This window comes from Tetrao urogallus (assembly GCF_951394365.1).
Source record: "Tetrao urogallus genome assembly, chromosome: 7".
Classification (NCBI taxonomy): Eukaryota; Metazoa; Chordata; class Aves; order Galliformes; family Phasianidae; genus Tetrao; species Tetrao urogallus.
The window spans coordinates 3,916,790-3,939,231 of record NC_136820.1 but is presented as its reverse complement, the minus strand read 5'-3'; the positions used below and the strand labels follow the sequence as shown (position 1 = coordinate 3,939,231).

General features: G+C 39.2%; 1 protein-coding gene across 1 annotated transcript in view; it reads right to left on the bottom strand.

Moving 5' to 3' along the window:
* The window catches only part of ITGA9 (integrin subunit alpha 9), a gene marked incomplete at both ends in the record, with an annotated part of 210,110 nt that overhangs the window by 23,476 nt on the left and 164,192 nt on the right, over nt 1-22,442 (bottom strand). Inside the window, 5 exons of the mRNA XM_079538592.1 lie at nt 215-316; nt 1,944-2,063; nt 2,583-2,708; nt 17,707-17,814; nt 20,522-20,630. Of these exons, the coding sequence (XP_079394718.1) occupies nt 215-316; nt 1,944-2,063; nt 2,583-2,708; nt 17,707-17,814; nt 20,522-20,630 (565 nt within the window). The remainder of the gene's footprint in view (nt 1-214; nt 317-1,943; nt 2,064-2,582; nt 2,709-17,706; nt 17,815-20,521; nt 20,631-22,442) is intronic.

Sequence of the window (22,442 nt, the reverse complement as noted above, 5' to 3'; positions counted from 1 at the left end):
ACCACAAAAGACCATTCACAATAGCACGGTTATCACAGTGAGCAAAACCACAGAAGCAAGGTTAACTGCACTGCTAGTCTAGCCAGACAGTCTGGGCACTCTCACCAGCTAGCCAAGCCCAAGTCCAGCCACAAATTCCAATCTGCATTGCTCTCTTAATGGACTCTAGCCCATGGGGAACAGGAAGCATTTCTCTTCGTGTTCATTTACTTACCGTCTTTTCTTCTGGACTCCCATTGGGCACCTCTACAACCCGGAGGTCAGGGTCCACCTGCACCCTCGCCCTTGTGACAAACTGGATAACTGATGAAATGTCCTGAAAAATAAAAACATAAAGAACTGGATTCATGGGTGGGAAAATAAACAAAACATCAAAAGACCTCAAAACAAAACATCAAACATTTGAAACGCTTGGTACTGTGATAAATACATCTGGATAATGCTTAGTGTAGGTTAGGTTGAGAGCTAAGTACTATCCTGGTTAAAAGCCTGTTTTGAAAAAAAATATACTTTACAATCAACATTGATAAAAGCAAGCACATTCCATCACACTAAAATAAAATCAACTATGTTGGAGTTCAAACAGCATTCATTCGTATTTGAACTTGGAACACAATTTCTATTTAGCTGTTTGTTTTATGTTATTGTGTTGTTTTTTTCTTTGTTTACCACATTTACCACAAAAGCCAAAGACTGAGAACCTTACCAATCACTGCAGACAATCCCAATATTAACCATTACAGGAGAAAACTTTTTATTTTTCAAATGAACAGAAAAAAAACACAGGAAAGCTGGGGCATGCTCAAGTATAAGCCACAAAGAAGACTGCATAATTAACTGAATGTGTGCACTTCAAATATCTTTAACATTTATTGTACATCTTCCCTTACTAGTATATTATTTCTCCTATATTTTACGAATTGCATTATAACAGGCACATTCTAATAAGCAATCTTAGGTAGCAAATGTCAAGTATTAGTGATACTGACCCAGAGACTTGGGTAAGTTCTACATGTGGGATGAATCCTGGCTATTCCCAGGACAGAATTCCTCAGAAGCACATTTCAAGGCACTCAGTTACGTGCTAACACATTTTAGCTTTTCTATCTACAAGTAACAAGCTTCTGGACTTCCTAATAACTTCTGTTTTCAAATACATACATGAGCAGATACAGTTGATTTCAGCTGGAAAGGCTCAGAGCTACATATTACTTTAGGAACTCTCTCCAATATTTTTAATCTAGCACTTCTTAAATGCAGGTTTATTTTAATAGGCTTGTGTTATCAATTTTCTCCTCTGATTATCTTACACATTTACAACCTTACAGCATCTTGCCATAACTACACAGGCATTATTTTTTTTAAAGTGTAGGAAACTAGGAAAAAATGTAGAAATGTTATAGATTTGCTATTTCATCCAGTGACTTCAGAAAAGACAAGAGTCAGCTTGCAACCATTTGTTTCTTGTCACAAATGTCAGGCTCAGCATTAATATGGTTGCAGTGCATCTTCTTTGAATAATAATCATTTGAAGTAAAAAATTACAATAAACTGCCACGTCTCTGTTTACATGGAAGGAATGATGATGTGTCACAGTTTACAAGCACTTGGTCTATTTCTCAGTTTTCTGACTGAGAACTTTCAGAAATCAATTCCACTTTCAGAAGTCTCTTGCCTTACCACCATGCATACAATTAGGGAGCTTCACTTGCCGTTTCTCAATGTATAAATTTCTAAACTTTATTTATTTCTGTCTTAATGGGTAATGCATAAGAACTAGGATTAACACCTCCATGCATGCTGTTGATAAATAGATGTTTTCTTTGACACCATGATTTTTTTTTTTATAACACACTAGTAAACAGAGGGAATAATGTGAGTTCTGTGTCTATTAATGCATGTAAGCATGGCTGTTTAGAACAGGTGACAAAGGCAGCACTTACCTTCTTCAGTATTTCAGTGTTCAGCAGTGTGTAAATACTTATTTCACTGGACTCTGCTTTTGCTAGTGAACTTAAGTTGCAGCGTATAATTAAGCAGGACCTGCCTGGTCTTTCACAGTCCTACAGAAAATATGGAAAAAGCTGTTAGGCAAAGGAGGAGGTAATTCACTGAAAACTGTGCAACTGTAAACATTCCTGCTGACTAAGAGGCACGGTAAGTTGCGAAAAGCCAGCTCTGCTGTGCTGAAATAGCAGTTTTCAAGACCTGAAGACAACAAGGTAGTAAGACCTGCATTAAAGCAAGATAAGTGAAATTCAGCGTCCAAAATTCAGGGTGGGCTCTGTTGGCCCAAAGCCCTCCTTTCCACCCACCTTCAGCAATGTGAGCAAAGACTCTGGTTACCAAGTGCATGCTGCCACTTCAGGTAGCTCCCTTAATTGTAGCCATTTTAAAATCAGAAAACTGGACGTGTGAAGTATCTCCACAGCTTTACTAGATATCCCTGTATCAGTATTAGTCTACATACATCAAACAGCTGCTTGATGGTCAGCTCTCTGCTCGAGTTCCTCAGGCTGATCCATGCAAAGCTTTTAGTAATAAGCACCGTACGTTTGTATATCTCACGTGGACCTTCTTACCAATACTTTTCTGCCAGACTTTGTGAAAAAAGCAAATATAGTGTGGAAAATATTTTCCTTCTCTTGGGGAACAACACACGGGTTGCGGTTCCGGTGAAAAGAGCAGCTGCCTTTGTCCTGACCAACCTGCAAGCACAAACGTACTCAGTTATTATTCTGAATTAAAATAAATGTCACAAGAAGGTGGAGTTAACCTGCCCAAAGAAGGTGCCTCCATCTGAGCTGGATGTCTGGACTCCTATTAAGAGGCAAAAGAGAGAAATAAGCCACATACCATTTTAAGTCAACTGTGTTACTCTGTGTATTACATTTCTTGTATTATTGGTGCTTGGCCACCTGGACTATTTCACAGTTTTTATCTGAACAAATAAGCTAAAGGAAATCATTGTGTAAACACACAATCGTGGCCACCAAATCTGCACCCCTACCTTCAACATAAATAGCACAAAAATAATGAAAGTCTGTTTGTATATTGCATCTTTAACATATTCACTTATCCAGAAAAAGAGATGAAGCAAGTGCAGTGCAATAATGTAAAAAAATGATCTTCAATCAAGATAACCTTGCATAAGAAAAACATTCTTCCTTTCTGCTAATTATGAATATTCACTGGAGAAAATCTATTGGAATTTAATACAACCTGTGACAATAAAATATCAGCAAATTCCCCCTGCCTCCATCTTTAAAAGCTGTGTGAGATTTTTCTAAAAGACACCAAGTGATATTCCTGCATATCCTGTTGCTAACTTCTCCACATCCTCCACTATGACGATGAAAACTTTTACCTTACTTAAATCATAAATGTTTTAGAAATAAAAAAAAAAGATTTTATTATTATGTTTTTAAGTTGCTGCATGCTCTGTGTCACATTCTGCATGGGCGCTTTTCAGCCAAGTTAGCCAAAGTGTTGCCAAAAGATAAACAAAGCCTTATCTACATTTTAAACACTGTCTACCAGACAAGTGATGGCCAAGTCCCATAGTAGGGTAGAGCTTTTCTGCTCCTCTGGCCCACAAATACTTCATAATCTGTTCTTTGAACTATGTATTCACATCCTGGCTTTAAATAATCTGTTCTTACATTCCCATTAGATACATACACAAGGAACTATCCAGTGTTTATAGTTTCTTGGGATCGACTGAAAATTAAGACTACAATGTTCTCCACTTGTCCAAGTCATCTGGAATAAGATTTCTTTATTTATTGTACATAAGAGATGCACAAAGCACACTGACTTTTATTTTCTTTGAACTTTCACGTGGGAATTGGATTCAGATCAACCAGAAAGTTTATGTTAAATCAAGAACAGCAAAGAGTCCAGACCTGCTCAGTACCTGCTCCTTCTTCCTGAAAGCTGGAATTACCAGAGATTTGGACAGATTCACGTAAGAGATATGGAGAGAACAGTATGAGCTTCTACACTATCCCAGTCTCTAAACAGTCCTGCTTTACATCTTGTATAAACAAAATGTAAGAACAAATTAAAGCAGAAATAGCTGAGAAGACAGAAAGGCATGATCTGGCATGAAGCAACATATATCTGGTCCTTTCTTCTGCAAATGATTATATTTTCTAAAACTGAAGCTTGGACAACCTCATTCTTTTTAACACACTTTACTTGACACAGAGGAAGCCTCTTCTCCAGAGGACTAAATCTGAAAATGGAAGTATCCTTCCCTGTCTGCCAATTATGCAGTAATCCTGCTCAAGGCAGCTATTAAATTCAGCATCTCGGACCATATTAGGAGGGACACGCTCAGAACCAAACATCTCCTGTCACCTGTGCTGCTCTGGGACACAGCAGGGGCTCACTAACAGCCTGCTTTAGTAACCAAAGATAGGCATCAACTCCAGAGAATGAGGTAGACACTATCCACTTCCAGAATTTGGGTGAATTCCACTGGGCAGCAATTCCGTACTCAGGTGCAACCTGTGTATCTGCAATCTACCAGCATCTCAGTGGGCAGGAAATGATCCAATGCAGCTGAGAAATTCTCTGTACCTTTAAGGATACTTAGAAATATCAGAGTCACTGAATAAGGAAAAAAATAACAAAACTCTTTGAAATGAGTGGATCATGTGAGCTAGGGTGAAATCTAGCCTGCTCAAACAACAGGCATTTGTTTGATTGTTTTCCTTAGGATGGCTGTCAGTCACATTTCATATCAGCTCTTATTTTCCTCAATTTTTATCTGAATAAAGGAAAGGTTCAGCCAAGCAGTCAGACAAAGGTATGCCTGGTAACTTTTCATTAAACTCTATCACCAGTGAAAGATTCAGCTCCAGGAAACCAGACTATTGGACAGAAGTTCTGCACAAAGCTCCTGCTCCCATTATGCTGAGATTGAGCTCTAAAATACAAATTGGAATGCCCATGTTTGAGCTTCTCCTCATCCAAACAAGATACTACCCTAGACACCTGTTTTAATTCTTGTGACCAATTTCATAATCTAATACACATTAAAAAAAGAAAAATCAGAAATTTTCTTCTAAAGGCTTTGCGTGAGCAAATGCTTATCATTGATAGAAGCAAGAACTGTGCAAGTCTTAGAGTGCATATCCAGCCTCTGACGAAGTCTTGGAGTTACTAGGTATGTGATATATGTACTCTTAGCAGTCTAAAAGCAGAAGAGGACTACCACCAAAATGATCTTCCCTGGGATATAATATTTCATAGAAACAGCAGAAGTGGGATGCATGTTCCGTTTGCATTCAGTGCAAAGACTAGACAGTAGAGACAGAGAAAAATCAACGTTCAACTCCTAACACAAACAAGCAGCAATAAACAAGGACAGAATGGAGACTGTCCTAAATCCTGCACTGACATGGCTGCTTGGGAAATAAAAGCCTTGCCCTGAGTGGGGTACCCGGCAGGAATCCCCTGCTGCTTCCCAAGGAGGGATTTCCAAGGAGCTGTGTCAGAACAGTCTTTGCTGCAGGCTGTTACATTCTGTTTTCCAGAAAGCATTCATCTGTTTTAAATCCTCTATAAAACCATTTGCAGCCTGGTATACTGGCAGTACAGCCACATCTCCAGCATCAACAACAAAAGTAAAATTTTCCCCTATAAGATTTTTCTTAAAATTTTTCTTTTCTTTTTTTTTCTTTTTTTTTTTACCAGGTTCTTCTTATGCCAGGCCATTCTTGTTCTTAGTTTGTCATATGCTGCAAAACACCCTAACATCAGTGCATCTTATATGTTACTTTTTTTCTAGCTTTATGTCAAGCCAAGAGGCACTTTTGTCAAACTGCTCAGCTTCAAGGTAAAGGGAAGCCTGACAGAACAGCAGAGTGATAAAATGCACAGACTTCACTCAGATCTCACTTGCATTCCTGCACAGCTGTGGATGCCAGAAACCCACCTGTAATTTTCAAGAGGGAGAGGTTATTCGGAGTCCCTCAGCACCTTTCAACACCCAATTAGGTCCAATTTCAGCAGTGGTGATTTTTAAGAAGGGTTTTACCTATATATCCAAAATTTAAGGAACTGAAAATGACTATTTGCTGACAAACATACATATATGTGTATTCCGCTGTTCTATTCAGTGTAATGTGCATAAACATGAGCAGATAAAAGCCTGAACTCTGTAAACAGTGTCTTGCATAACAGGTCTCTAAAATGCACCATATGTCTCCAGTGGCTAGTATTATTCCTAATCCATAACCATATAGAAAAGCAAACCATGCCTTGTGTCACCTTCCCTACTCATCAACGGCCACACATTCAGAGCCAGGTCACACTCCAACTTTATTAAATTTACTGAAACTTGCTGTCCCATTAAAAGGCTCACTAACGTGACTGAGACAACATTTAAATACAACAGCCTACACGACAGGTTACTCTGCCAACTTTTTGCTTCTCAGAGACAAGACGTAACCACTGAGAAAGCATGTGCATTACTTCATGTTTTAGGAATGCTGTATCTGCAAAAAGGAAGAAATTCCCATAGGACTTCTGTGGATGCTGAATATTTAAGAGGCCTTGCAGAGCAGAAGAAAACCCGCTAACATAATAATGATTTTTAAGTATATCAGCCTGCACTACCCTGAAAACAAAGAGGTGGGAGGACATTTCAGAGTGAAAATTGTAGGTAAGGTATACCAGGTATATTCCATATGCATTATATCTCCAAAAAAGCATAGGATATTTAATAGAGCTGGATGGGTCTTGTTATGAATCACAGGTATCATCCTCTCTGACTTTCTGTACATGGTTTTATAAGAATACTTGGGCTGGGCTTGGCACTCCAGCAAGATGGCACTAATGCAAGGAGGACAACCACCATACTGTCCCCAAGGAACACAGAGGGTAACCCAAAATCAATGCAACACCATCTGCATTTCTAAACCATGTCAGATGTGGGTTTAATGGGTTTAGGGTTTCTGGCAGGAATAATGCACCCGCAGCCTCAGTACTTCACCTTCAGGGAACACCTAACACCCTTTCTGCTAATATCTATCTACACTCACAGCATTTCTAGCAAGACTAGCAAGGGGCCTTGGGCAAGCTGATCTAGTGCCTGATTTAGTTGTTGGCCAGCCTTCTCACAGCAGAGAAGTTGGAACTACACGATCTTTGAGGTCCTTTCCAACCAAATACATTCTACGATTCTACGATTCTAAGTCTTTGGGGGTGTTTATGAGGATGCTGGGCTATTTCACCACACATTTTAAGGTTTCTGGCCATATTTGGCAGCAACAAATTTCACTGCTGATCTGAAAGCCAGTGAACGTTTCTAGACTTGATCTGAACCCTGTTTGACATGCATCAAAAATAAGACTTTTTTTTTTTTTTTTTTTTTTTTAATTCAGACCCTCATATCACGCACAACATGGCAATCCAAGAGAGGAAAGTGAAAGACAGTTTCAAAACAGGGGACTAGAGAGGTCAGCTGAGGACCACGCACAGGAAAGTGGAAATTGGCAGCCAGTATGGGGTTAAGTATGTGCATACGAAAGGAGTTTTTTGGAGGAGTGAGACAGAAAAATAAGAGGAAAACGGCTGTCGCTTCCAATGATGCATTAATACAATCTCCCCAATGTGTTGCTGCATATAAGAAGCTGAGCACTAACCTCATATTTAATGTTTAGCATTTTACGAGAAACAGGCAAGAAGATGTCTTCAGCCCATTCCTCACAGACAATACCAGATTTGCACTAATGCAAAGGAATTTACTATGGTAATAAGTCTTAAAATTTTCAGGCTTTTCCAATAAGCCCGGTTCCCCTCCTGAGATAAATCATCATCAGTTGTTAGTGACAGCCTGGAAACCAAGAGAACTAAGTTGACACAAAACAAATGAGAAGGCTGAATCTAGCCATGAAGGCACGCGATAAGTTCGAACAAACCCAACTTGGAACATGGCAAAAACATAGGGGCAAGCTCACAGAAAACACTGTGAGACACAAGATACTTGAAACTGTAATTTTAGCTGCAAGAAACACAATCAAAGCCTGAACAGAGGTCAGCTGTTTCGCAAAGTTGTTTGCATTGTTCTTCCCTGAAACGGATGCTTTTCACATCAGCCTTGGAGTATGTGGGCTCCAAAGGATGGTTTGGCTGTAGGCTTCCTGAGATTGCTGTCAGAGTTTCTACATATTTCTTGTCTCTTACTAGTTGCTGTTTTTGTTTGTTTGTTTTTATGGTTTTATTTATGTACACATGCTTAATCAGTGGTTCACATTTGCAAATCGGATAATAAATAACAGACCCTCTTTTGTTTACTTAGTTGCTAACCGTAGCATATTCACTCTAGTATTAGGGAGGAACTGTATATGTATGACTTGATTCAAAGGCTGATTTGCTCCATAGTAGGCAAATGCAATGGAGATGAATTGACAGACATCATAATCTCACATGTCACACATACTGAGGAGAAATAAGGGCTCTGACAAGAAATTCCAGACAAGGTCAGACTTTCAACAGTAGACAAATAAGTTATGTAAATATGTTATCTGAGCACTTGCTCCATATGCCAAAAATGTTTAATATTCACAGATAATGAAATATGTTTGATTCAGAACAGTTTTGTTGATTCTGGAAATAAATTTAAGAGGCACTGAAACAACAGGAAGGAATTTTTTTTTTTTAATGATTATTTTTTTAATTAACCCATTTTAGACAACGCCTAAAAAGATTTTGACTGAAAATGGTAGTGCTGGTAAGGAAAAACAGTACTACACAGATAATCCATAACATAAACCCACGTGGCCATGAGGAGCTACAAGATGTAAACAGCAAAGTGGGGATGCTAAAGCATTAAATCATGACAGAGGAGTATTACAATGCAGCTCTGGTTCCTGCTTCTTCAGCAGTAAGAACACCAGATGCATGTTTGGCCTAAATCTGCAGCAACTTGCAGATGTTCTTTTGACACACTCAACTGTGCACTTTAATTCAGTAAATGATTTCAATCAGCGCAATGTGGCAACATTTGCCATCACCAGACAGGCACTGGCACTGCAACCACTCTGCACAGACTCAGCAGCAATGCACACAAGTGCTATTCTCAAGACCTAATACTACTTACAGGATTCAGTAATAAGATTTTTCAGATTTAAAGTACATAACTTGCAAGACAGTGGCTTCTTCCCTGGCTGGAGATGAACGCGGTTGGAAGCAAGACTGAGCACTCGCGTGATTTATCTGCACTTTCCACACAGAAGGTTCAGGCATAAGAATGAACACCACCTTACATGGACAGTTTACCTCTAATATTCATGAGCTCTTTATGATATATGTCTTCAACAGCTTAAATTCCAGAATCCACTGACACATACAATCCCTCTCCCTGTTGTGAACTGTGAGCTGCTTAATCAACACATGAGGCATCCAATAAATCTCCAGGTACACCTCTTTTTTAAAAAGACACTGAGATCACTTGGAGTTCAGTGCTTTTACCAAGGTTTTAGCTACATTTCTTTCTATAGACTTTCTATTTTATGCAATGCAAAAAACATCATTAAATGCGTGTTTTTTTCTTTACCTACTTATTGGACTTTCCTCCGTGGCTGTGTTAAGCTTAGGACAAAAATCTCTAAAGAGCAAGCAGATAAATACATTCCCTGCAGAGCAAGAATTTGTTTGGACATTCCACCACAGCAGATGTTTGAATGCATTGCAAAGATACAGAGAGTCTCTTTAGAGACTCTGGAGAGAAGGTAGAAGCTTCAGAGGACAATCTTGCAGATCTGTAGTAGACCCCTGAAGATTAAAGATTTAGTATTTCAAGTTATGTCCTTTCTTTCCAGGACATCCTCAGGTTCTCCTTCCCCTAAAGAATGGCTTATTGATAGTTACCCAGTACCTCGCACAACACTGGACTAACACTTCTAGTCAGGAGAGAAGCACCACACAATGCTTTTTTACACTCAGATATATCAACAGCAGAAGGGTAAACCCTTCTTTGATCATTCTCAGTTATGAGATCTTCTACACACAAACGGCACTGTTTTCAAATCTCAAGTTTCCAGAATTACCATTTAAACCAAAAATCTGGTATGTTATTTATAAAATTGAAAGGCTAGTTTATGATTCAGCGTTTAAGAAAGACCTGTATGTTATAAAAGAATTAAAAAGCTCTTTCCTGAAATTTCTCCTCCTATGTTTTTTTGGAAGGAACATCTTTGCAAACACTGGGAAACAGTGAAAGGATGCAAGTCTCATACTCCTTCAAAAATAAAATGAAATTAAGATTGTGGTGACTCATTCCTTGTTACTCAGTAGTTCCTCCACAAGGGGATTCTCTGCCTGGGAAGCTTAAAGAAAACTTACTGTATTTTTTTTTCCCATACTTCAGCAACTCCTGATTGCTGTGGTATCTACCAAACTTCCTGCTTCCTTTATGAATCTCTTAGCAGCTGGCATATTTAACCAATTATTCCAAAAGACAAATTCTTTACCTTAAATTCAGCTGTATGAAAAGGCAAATCATTCATCTTTTTACATATATTCAGTCATGAAAATAGGAACTATGGGCACTTTGCAAGCTAGCAACTCTTTAAATTGACTCGAAATACCAGATTCCCACATTACACTGACAGGTAATGAGTTTGGGGTGAGCACAGTGTTGCAAAATTTCAACGATGAAGTAATTTGATAAATTCCACTTATTTGGCTTAGAAAGTATTAATGAGAAAGTCATAAGAAAATTGTTGTTGACAGTCGTTACCATGGTCTGTTCTTGTCCCTCCTTTAGATGGCTTTCATTTTTATAGTAACTCTCTTCAGGGATTTGTATTTTTAAATTCAAATTGTAATTTCCCTGAACTTTAAGGAGCACCTGCAAAATTCACTGCTTATGTAAGTAAATACGACAGGATTATCACTGCTAAAAGATTTGGACAAAATGTCATAAAATTTGTTCAAATCTGGTTTCATCTAAAATCCAAACTAGTAAGTCAGTCATGGAATGCTTTTCCTGCTACACTGTTTTACAATATCTGGAAGGCAATATCCAGCAAGGCATGAAAAGATTTCTTTCAAACAGCGTGAATGCAATGAACTCACACCAAAGCATAGATTTTGTATAGCAGTCAGATGGCTCCAGAAAAGCAAACTCTAATGATTTTTTTTTTCCCATTTAGGACTTATTTTAAGGCCCTAGCTCAGGAAATAATGTTATGGCTAGGCACCTTCTCCTGAATAACAATGACAGCTTAAATAAGAACTAAGTTCCTCTTTACTTAAGGAGCTTCAGTTTATCGTGCTGATGTTAGGAAGGTGCTTATGGGAGCTCTTTCTGAGCTGCTCTGAGGTCTCATTTCCCATGCCTGCAGATGACTGTGCCATGTTGGACTGCAGCACACACTATTGCCCTTCCTTGCAGCCATGCTGGTGCCAGTTTCTCCTGAGAGTGACAGGGCTCCCAAGGCTGATTTAATCACTATTACAGAGATGCTCTACACGGCAGGGAAAAAAAACCTTCAGCTACCTACACAAAATGTTTTGGAACAGTCATTTAAAGAAGCTATCAAAGTGAAGAGGCAAGAAGGTCACCAAGTTTTGTACAACACACTCTGAAATGAATAATTTCCTGCAATCTAGTTATGCTTTTTAAACATGGTGCCAAAATAAGTGCATGCGAGTGTCTGCAGGGGGGAATGACTAACAGAAAGGGATAAAATACTTTTTTGCTGTAAGCCTGAAACCTCCCTACACAAATCTAGTATCAGTGGTAGCAACCACCAGCAGCATAACTGCACAAACAGCATTTTGCTACATAAATACTATCAGCAAATATTTATATCCTCGCATGCTGGGACTGCCTATAGATGTTTTGAGAGCCTGAAACTTCAAAAGACAGAAACTAAACAATTTTAAACTGGCTTTCAAGAAAAAAAGGGGTTTTCTACATAATGATACAAAGGTTTGTCTCTTTAGGCGGAGCATGCAGCGGTGAGCTTGACAATCCCATCAGACACTTCAAAGAGCACTCACACGCTGTTACCACTTCAGAGAGTTCTGACAGTCTCCCTTTGCAAATGGCTTTAAACATCAGCAGTGCAGTTGTGAAAGCATCTTATTCTTATCCTGGAGAACAGCAACATACAGGTAATAAGCACATGTTATATTTGAAGTTTTAAAATTGCAAAGATCCTAAAGCTACAACCAAAACAAAGCCACAAGCAGCCTGGGAATTTTCATTAAACAAGACAGCAAGTACTGACTTTTCTCTTTCAAATCTTCCTGCTCCTTACAGATCTTACTGTGCAAGTGCCAGGAAGAAAAATGACATGAGTGCTACACAAAACCAGCCTTGAAAATGTAACCTGTCATCAGGCAAAAAGACTTCTGACTCTGGAACTGATTCCATTTTACTCTTTCTTTCAACATTCTCATGAAGAAAATGATGTTTATTTCAACAGTTATCCTTACTGAACACGACAGTCTGTACTGTAATCCCATGCTCGGGCAACCATTAATTTCAAAGACAACCTGGAAAATGCTTTCCAAATCCAATTCTATCAATTTCCAGCCTAGCTTTTCTTTACCATTCAAATCTTACTAATACCTGGTTTTTAAAAATGCACAATTCAGGCCTTACCTGATGAGAAAGAAGGAATGGAGAAGGGTGAAATGAATATGTAAAGCATAATAGGACAACTAGGTTACATTTCTTTGTCTTTCCAAAAGAAAGAAATACTTCCTTTGCTTTCTAAACAAGGAGTGATGGGAACTCTGAACCAGGAACAAGGGATGTGAGATAACTGGAACTTTCAAGGTGAACAGAAGTAGGATTCACAAAACAAAAGTTTAACACATTTTTCTCTCTGGAGATAATTAGCAAAGTCTTTTGGAAATTCAAGAAGAACAGATAGATTTTATATTGCCAGTGGAGAAAGCTTCTACGAAGTTGTTCCTTTGCCTATTTCTCTCCAGGAATTACAAGTGTAATAAAACATTATAATTAAAAGTATGCTATTATTAGCAATTAATACAACAGTAATTACTACAATTAGATACCAAAAGTTACATGTTGGGACTGTCTTTCTCATCAGAAAATGAGGACACTATGTCTTGCTTTCTACCTCCTTGCTCAAAATTGTTTTATTTCATTTCTTTGAAGAGAATAACCTTCAACGTGTGCATCTCACTTTTAACAAGATTCTTACCTCACTAATGATAAAAACACTGTTTTTCATACCCATGGTGTTGATTTGCCTAAGCAGGATCTTAAAAATCAGTGCTTGCTGGCCCACACGATGCTTATAACACAGAGTATCTCAGTTGGAAGAGTACTTCAGATATGAAGTCCAACTACCTTACTACTTCAGGGCTAACCAACAGCTAAAGCACATTAATGAGGACATTTTCCAAATGCTCCTTGAACACTGAGTGGTATAGGGCACCAACCAACTCTCTAGGAAGCCTGCTCCAGTGTCTGACCACCCTTCTGGCACAGAAATGTTTCCCAATGCCCAGCATTACCCTCCTCTAGTACAGCTCTGTGCTGTTCCCACCTTGCCATCAGTGCCCAAGAGCAGAGCTCAGCATCTCCTCCAGGTGATGCAGAGAGCAGTGATGCCCTCCAGCCTCCTCTTCTCCATGCTGAGCAGCCCAAGTGTCTCAGTCTATCCTCACACTGCATGTCTACCAGCTCTGTCACCAGCTTTGTTGCTTTCCTCTGGACCCTTTCAGCACCTTGATATCCTTTTTATATAGCAGAGGACAGAACTGCACACACTATTCAAGGTGAGGTTGCACCAGCGCATAATATTGAGAAGGAATGTTTGCAACACTAGCCAGCTCCTTCCAAACACCCACAAGTGAACAGGGCACTTGCCCTGGTTAGTACCATGCAACTGTTTAATTCTGGTGACAACAACTGACCAACCAGCAGCCCTGTACAGCTTGTTTCTTCCAGATGATGAGTGAGGATCATCCATGTGCACTGCAGCTGGCTCCAGGTGCAAAAAGAAAAATGTGGTTTCCAGCCGTTAGTCTCATAATGGTGTTTACCTTAGCTGGAAATTAAATAAACAGGAAGGCAACAATCTGAACCAGTTCTGTAAAGCCAACACTGGTGTAATCCCAGATTCCTTGCTAATTTATTATCAGCTTCAGGAAATACCCTGGCTAATTTGGCAGAAGCTCCCATTGTGAAAATCTTTTTGGATGCCCTGGAAAGCAGCTTCTTGGCTGGCAAGTGAAGCAGTGATTCCCTTGCCCTCCAAATTAGCTGGATACCCAAAGGAAATTACTAATCTTTCAGTTCGAAAGCAAAACACAGACAAGTATAATGAGTCCTGTTTTCCTCTGTGAACGAACAGATAACCAATGGCTTGAAGAGTGGAGAATCTACATTTCTGTTAATGCTAACCCTCCTTAATTCTGAGTGAAGCTTTCTTTGCCATCACCTGGAGCATGACAATCTTACCAGCAAGCTGAGGGACCGCTCTTTTAACCTGCCTTAAAACCTCTGCAAGAAAGCAAATAGAAAAATACACAGATGGAAAGATTTTCTTATTTGCTTCTAAAATATCCTTTACCACTGCAGGCTTTAAATATCTACTATGTAAAGTCAATATTAGTGGTGAAATCCCCTAGTTAAAATCACTTGTAAAATTGCTAGCATTTCCATTCTCTTTAAACTTTCTGACGGAGGCTGTTCACTTCTTCTGTAATTTTCTTTCAATTATCCATTCTCTTTTACGTCTGGCTTCTACTGTTGACTTTTCTGCGGTTTTGTGTTGCATAAACTCCCAAGACCCCTCCAAAAGAATGTGACCATCTCCAAAGCAGAACTCTGAATGTCAAAACATCTTTGTGACCTGAATTTTTCTGGAAGAAAACCTTAAAACAGTTTCTGCAATGAAGCCAAAAAGCTTCGAGCAACGGCAAAAGAGGAAGCGTGAGGGCTGTCATTTCCTCCAGGAGCAGCGAGGTAATAACTCCTATTAACACCTCCCAGAAACGAAGACCATTCCAGTGGGCCATATGTGACTCTCTTCCTTTAATTATTTTTGTGACTGAATGAAATTCTAGGTCAGTCAACACACTATGAAGGACTTAGCTCTTGGCACTAGTTTGCTTAGTTTGTGTATATGTGAAACACAAGCTCCAGTGTTTTTACTATGCTTTTTCACCCATAAATTTCCCTGCTGTACTGTACAGCAGAGAAGTGCCAAAAATACTGTGAGCTTTCAAAAAAAGAAAACAGTTTAAGTTACAGATAAACAACAATTCCTGACCCTCTGTATTATCAGCTATTCTGAAAGGTCCAGCAACGCTGACAGCTAGGACTGCTGGAAAAAGGTGTAATTACAGAAAGAACACAATCACCTCTACTACACTCTAGTTCCTACAAAGTTCAAAACAAGCAAATGCTTGAAATCTTGAATTAATATACACAAACACTTCTGAATGTCATCTTTCCTTGCCTTTTCGTAGATCATTCCAACCTGCAGCTTTTAGGTTATTTGCTTAAGTATACTTAGTCTGAGAAAAGATGAAAAACTGAATAATTTTAGCTCCTTTTTCAGTCAATAAAAACTCAGTGTGGGAGAAGTATGAGGAAAGAGAGCAAAACGTTTTTTCTGTTATCATACCACAACTTGGGAGACATGGGTTCAGGACCTATCACAAATAGGACAAATTACACAAATTTCTTGTGTAACCTACAGCAAAACATTTGGTGTTTCAATTACTTATCTGCAAAGCAGGGATAAGCGCTATCCCAGACATGATTTGCTTGGGTAATATTTATTAGCAAGTCAGAGGTGCTCAAGAAATCATGTCAACTGTATGCTGGGTTGCATCAAGAGAAACACGGCCAGCAGGTTGAGGAAGGTGATTCTGCCCCTCTACTCTGCTCTCATGAGACCCCACCTGCAGTACTGTGTACAGTTCTGGAGCCCCCAACACTAGATGATCAGAGAGCTGGAGCATCTCCTCTAAGAGGACAGGCTAAGAGAGCTAGGGCTTTTCAGCTTGCAGAAGGGAAGGCTCTGAGGAGCAGCCTTCCAGTACCATATAGACCGCATAACCTTGTCAGTGCAACTTTGAGTTTTAAGTAGAAATGATGACAAATTATGTCTGGAAATTAGCCCTTATACACCATGTAATATGCACACCAGCTAATTTAAGTATGCAAAACAGGTGTCTTGTCTAAGACAATTTGCACAGACTTCTGGAAGAGTCAGCATCAAGAAACAAGCAGTGCCACTTCAAAGAAGACACCAGCAGAGAAAATCTGTTAGGATGACTTCCTCATCTCTGGTGGGGCTGTGAACACACATATTCACACAGCACAGAGAGATGGGAACAGTCAAGGACATGGGTCAGGATCCACTGTCCTGCAATGTGTCCAAGAGAAGGTGGTTATCCACATACAGGGATGGACTAAACAAAACATAACAATGTGATGTGATGGAAAGCAAGATGGGGAATTATTGCAGCCTAGTTGGAGAAGCACCACCTGAGTACACAGCTACTGCCTTGCAGGAGTTATACTGTTGAAATAATGGAATATTTGCAATAAATGGTGACAAACTGGGGAGTGATTGCTATTTTCTTTTGTTAACATTGCTTGGGAAACCAGAAGGGACCACACAGGGAAGGGAAAGCAAGGTTTAGATGAGAATCATAGAATGGCCTGGGTTGCAAAGGAGCACAGTGCTCATCCAGTTCCAACTCCCTGCTGTGTGCAGGGTCACCAACCAGCAGCCCAGGCTGCCCAGAGCCACATCCAGCCTGGCCCTGAATGCCTGCAGGGATGGGGCATCCACAGCCTCCTTGGGCAACCTGTTCCAGTGCCTCACCAGCCTCTGGGTGAAAAACTTCCTCCTAATATCCAACCTAAACCTCCCGTGTCTCAGTTTAAAACCATTCCCCCCTGTCCTATCACTATCACCCTCGTGGATATATATATCTCAATCATACCCTTCTATAGCACAGATCTTGGAAACCTCTGGAGTGTTGTTTTATTGGATCCTCATTGACAGTGATTCAGTGACACAGTTACCTGTGTATGAGGGATGGTAACACTTTTCAGCCAAAGGGCCAGAAAAGAACCTAACCACAAAGCAAGTAGAATACTTCTATTCAAGAAAACCATGAGCTGATGGAATGAGATGTTTTTTTTTCTTGTAAGAACAGACTACTCTGAATTTACCTCAGTAATGAGGCTTCCCAGTATTGGCCACCACAGTATAAATGATGATATTTCAGTGGTTTAACAAAAGCTTTGAAAATAATAAAAATATATTAAAGATGAAATCCAAGAATGTGTCTTATTTACCACAAATTACTTTGGTTTTCTTTGTAGCTGACGTAAAATCAGCCTTTGAAAAATCTTATGTTGAAAGAATAAATTTCACTGCTATTTACATTTGTTTAAAGGTCAGAAAGGATAACTTATAGCATGGAATACAGAAAAATATAAGCAAGTGATTCCAAAAGTAATGCCTCCTACTTATTTCCATGAAAACTGCAACAAAGAACACAAGAGAATTATTTGATAGAGCAAATTCTCAGCTACAAAACACTGCTTTTCAACTCTATCACCACCATTACCTGTGCATATTCACCAGCAGTCACTAAGAACCTGCATGTTGTGTTCAGCAAAACCTGCAGACATTTCACTACCTCTCTGAGCAATTGAATACATGGTAATGTACTCACCATCATCTGCTGAACGTGAAATATTTCAGCTCCAGTAGCAGAGAGGCGGTTTGGAAATGAAATATCAAGAAAAGCGCCAGGAAGAGTGCTTGGTCCAGCATTGTAAACCTGTAAGAAAAACAGGCATACAGATGTATTAAAAAGTCCTGAATAAACATAACTGCTCATAAGTAGGAAATATTTGTATAACCAGAGCTGGGAGCATAGGTACATTTGAAAAAATTCTCATACTATGCCAGTTTTATAATCTTTTCAGATAGCACCTTCTCCTTTCAGTATCAGATGAAGTCAAAGGAATACTTTGCCTGAAAGTCTTTCATGATAGCTCACACAACAAGTGAGATGCAGATTTGGAGGATAATTACCAGTCATCAATACAAAATAGCATATGACTTCTATCTTTCATACAGAGACTCTGCTAGTACACTGAAGTGTTTTGGTAACACCACCCAGAAGACTGTAAAAAATATTGCTATTTCTATCAACATCCTAGTTTCCATCAGGTAACCTCTGCATTATATTCTGCCTGTGTTTTTCTTACAGGGAAGAGTAATGATGATTGTGACTACTGAACTGTAGGCATGATGAACTGAGTTGCCAAGAAATGCACGTGAACAACTTCCAACCAAGATCTGGAGTTTCCAATTAAATGAAACTTTTAGTGGAAAAACGTTGGCTTTCTATCAAATCCCCCACAACTTCTCAACCAAAAGTCAAAGAATTTTCAGTACACCACTGAAATGTATCCAATGAAAACTGCTAAATTTGAGGCTTCTTGTTGAAGAGAAAAAAAATCCATGGACAAACGTCTATTAAAGTAAGTTTTCATGACTACCTGCATTTTTCTTTTATCAGGGAAAAATATCTCCTCATTGTTTCTAGCAACACATATATAAATGCAAACAGCACAAATATTAAGCTAATAGAATATTCATCTGCTCTAAGACAGTACAAGATGAAGTAATTGGTCTTTTAACAATGTAAAGTACCAATATTAAAAACAACAGATATTCATTCTTCAAACACTGTTTGTATTTGAAGAAATGCCTGACTGATAAAGAGAATCAGTTCACAATGTCAAATCCTCACAAAAACCCCGAGGCTCCAAGCAGGGGGGAAATCCCACTACAACAGAGCATGGCAACAACTGCATGAAATACAAATATAATGTTTCATGTAAGACATTTTAGAAAATGCTGGTTACATCACTGCAATCAGACACAAGAGTTAATGCAGAAAAGGCATTTTCATTGCACATCCCGTTACCCCCAAACATTGATGTATAGATCTCTTTCCTTATTAATATCCTACGTGGTAAAGATTTTCATATGTATAAAAAAACTCTACAAAGCTCTGTAGTTTTGTAAGTCATCTCTTCTTTCAGTTAACAAACTATTACTTTTCTCCATCTGGAGAAGATTAATAAATGGCAGGCAAATCATTAAATACAAGCAAACAGTGATATAAACCATGCTCTGCCCATTATGAAACTCTACCCTTTCTCTCTGACAAACAGTTATGAGGTTTACCATGTTATTGGTGAGCAGATCTGTGACTTGTTACTGTTTTCCACTCTCATATGGGTAGCAACCTTATTAATATTGCAACTCACAAGTGTGTGTACGAAAGGCAAGAGGGTAGGAGAGGATAAATGGTGGCTCTGCCAATATGTAGACTCTCTCTTCGTTACCTACTATCACTTCATTTTATTGAAAATAATCATCCAGTTAAAGCATCAGTACATATGTTCCTTATCTGTTTCTAACCAATATCTGGCTGGGGAGAAGTAAAGACCTAGAAAACCTCAAGAATGGAATCAGTATCATAAGAATTAATAGCCTAGTTCACAAAAGCTTTAATGTCCTGGAATTCTGCTTTCAGGCCTTTTCAGTAAATAGCTAAGGGCACTGCATGACAGTGGGGGTTTAATTGCTCTGGCCCACAGTCTGTCCACAGAGGCTGACATGTGTTATTCATTATGAGCTGAGTGGCATTCATGCCTAGGAGAACAGAAAGGGGAAAAAAGGTGAAAGACTATTTTTCACGATCAACGATTCACCCACCTCTGCCGGATTTATCATTCCCTAGTTCCATCTAGCGGTCAAAAATGATTTGAAGTGCTTGTAATAGAGACAGTCAAGGCCACGAGACAAGTTTATTTTGGTCCCATCACAAGAGCTTGTTGTAATAACTGTTCCATACACTTTACAAGATCAGGATCCCAACTGACATGTGCTTTTAAATTTATAGATAACGTTTGAATAACACTGATGTGCTATGAGACTTGCAATGAAACCTTCTCACCCCATATTTCTGGTTTTACATTCTCTTTCCTGCACTAGACTCTCATCAGTAACGTTATAAATATTTTTGTATTAGAGGTATTTGGCCTAGTCAGAATCCATTGCACAGGTACGTGCTTGTTCTCATGGATGAAGACTGCCCACACCTCTGCTCAATGACCATGACACTGAAAAGAATTATTTCTCCCATTTGATCCCGAGACTGCATTCAAGATGTGGCACTTGGGTAATTTTGTACTTGGCACACTATGAAAAGTAAAACACAAACAAACAGTAGCAGTATGAAACTATGACAGTGAGATGTTCTGTCTGTAATTATTGTACTAGTATTTTCAGACAAGGAAATACACCATTCCTGTACACATGAATCTCCCTGTAAATATGGCATCCAATCAGAAATGCACTGCACAGCATACTGTGTTATGCAAGCAAGCACCAAAGCCCTTAAATGCACTGAGAATAAAAGAGATACAAAGCTAGAATGTACTGTCAAGCAAGAATTTCAGTTTTACCTGCAGTGTGAAGTTAAGAGACTGGAAACGGCATTCATGGCTTTCCAGCTGAACGAAATTGGATGCTTCCACAGAGTCACCATAGAAAAAGGAAGTAGGGAAGACTTCCCTGAAAGATCAAGACACAGATTTAGTAAGTTTTGATTGCCACCAAAATTAAATATATTTGTGGTATGCTTAAATCTCACTGCTTGCTTTCTGGCCATGGGAAGTCCTATGGAGCCATTCTGCACTAATGCAGTATTTTTTATTTGATTTCCTTTTGACAACAGTAGGTTACACAACCAGCATCTCAAGTGATCTGGCTTAACATCCTATCGTAGAAGGAAGCAGACTTACTTGGATTACTTTTTCTCCTTTCCTATCACAAAACACCTCCTCCTGGTCTGTGGCCCTTCCTGTGGATGATCTGTGGAAGTTCTTTAGCACGTGTAACACATGAAATCACCGCACTACTGAGTTCATGTGAAGTACTAACAAAGGGGAGTATTTTCAGTTACTTACTCGCTTAAATAACGCCCCAATTTGGTCTACCATTTACAGAGCATTTCATCAATAAACACCCCATTAGTTATCACTAGGTTTATGATTTGCAGATGGTTAAAGGGAAGAAAAGAGGGGGATATGACTTGCTTTAAGCTAGTCACAGAGGCCAAGTTCCCTCAGCCATTCTTAGCATCTTATTACAAGGTAAAATGCAGTAAGGTTCTATCAGAAAAGACTCTGAAGCATGGTAGTACCTAGAAATCCTAGACAGGAGGACTAGGAGTGCTTTAAGCATTCTTTGTGCTTCCTAATGTCAGACTGCACCACTGGCTGGAAATGGTCCTGATGTAATTTTGTACAGACTGTAGTAAGAATCTGTCTAAAACTCTATTTCTTTCCCAGGCTGTTCTTTTGATCAGAGGTTTCTGAGGCAGGATTTTAAGCCTGTTTAGGTACATTTCCTTTTTTTTCAGGTCTCTTGACCTGCCTCTTATGGCAGGGATCAACTAGGGCAAAAAGCAGGAGACAAACTTGACTCCTCCCATCCACAGTGCTGTGCCAGTAGGCTCCTTCCAAGCATGTTACAAGCCCTTTGGGATATTTATCACAAGAATTTGCTCTCACAGACCCACACAATGATAACTAATTAAATTAGGTTTTAAAGACATACTGTCTGAAGAAGAGTATTCCTAGTATTATTTAGTATTGATTGGGAATGATGCAGCTGCCAATAAATCAAACTTTTCCCTGGCAGCTGGACATTTCTGTGAGCTGGAGTCAACTAAACTTTGTATGTGTGAGTGGAAGAAATCATCCAAATAGTCAGGTGGAGCTAAAACTTCAGAAGCATTTAAAAAAAAAAAGTATGTTGTGAAGAAAAAGAAGCCTAATTTATACCAGGCTTTTGGTTTGTAGCATTCTGTTGGTGGGGAACAGAGATCTAAAGGCACGTTATTTCTTTTGTATCTGTAAAGCTGTACAAAATCTGTGTAAAAGCAGTGCCAACTAAGGGATCCAGAGATACATTTCTACACTTCTAAGTCTTTAACTCTTAAAATGCTCAAAAACTTCCAGAATATGTTGCTTCTCAATATAGAGAAGAACTTTGTCCTTGCTTGCCATCTTGTGAGATCTGGTAGTCCTCATGGTGGCTAAACAGACCTTTGCCTCTTGGGGACAATACTCATTTTTTACTCATTTGGGAGTTTTTACTTCCCAAATTTGGAAATGAATGTCAACTTCCACAGCCCACGTTGCTGCTACTTCACCCCCAGTGACCAGGTCACTCAACTCCAACTTGAACACTGTCTATGTTAGGGGTCAGTTTATTTCGACTAATCCCACATTATTCACTCAAGATGTACAATGGTAATGTTAAGAGGAAGAGGAGACCTCTGAGTACAAAGGCAGGAACCAGCACATGTCCAGTCCCTAT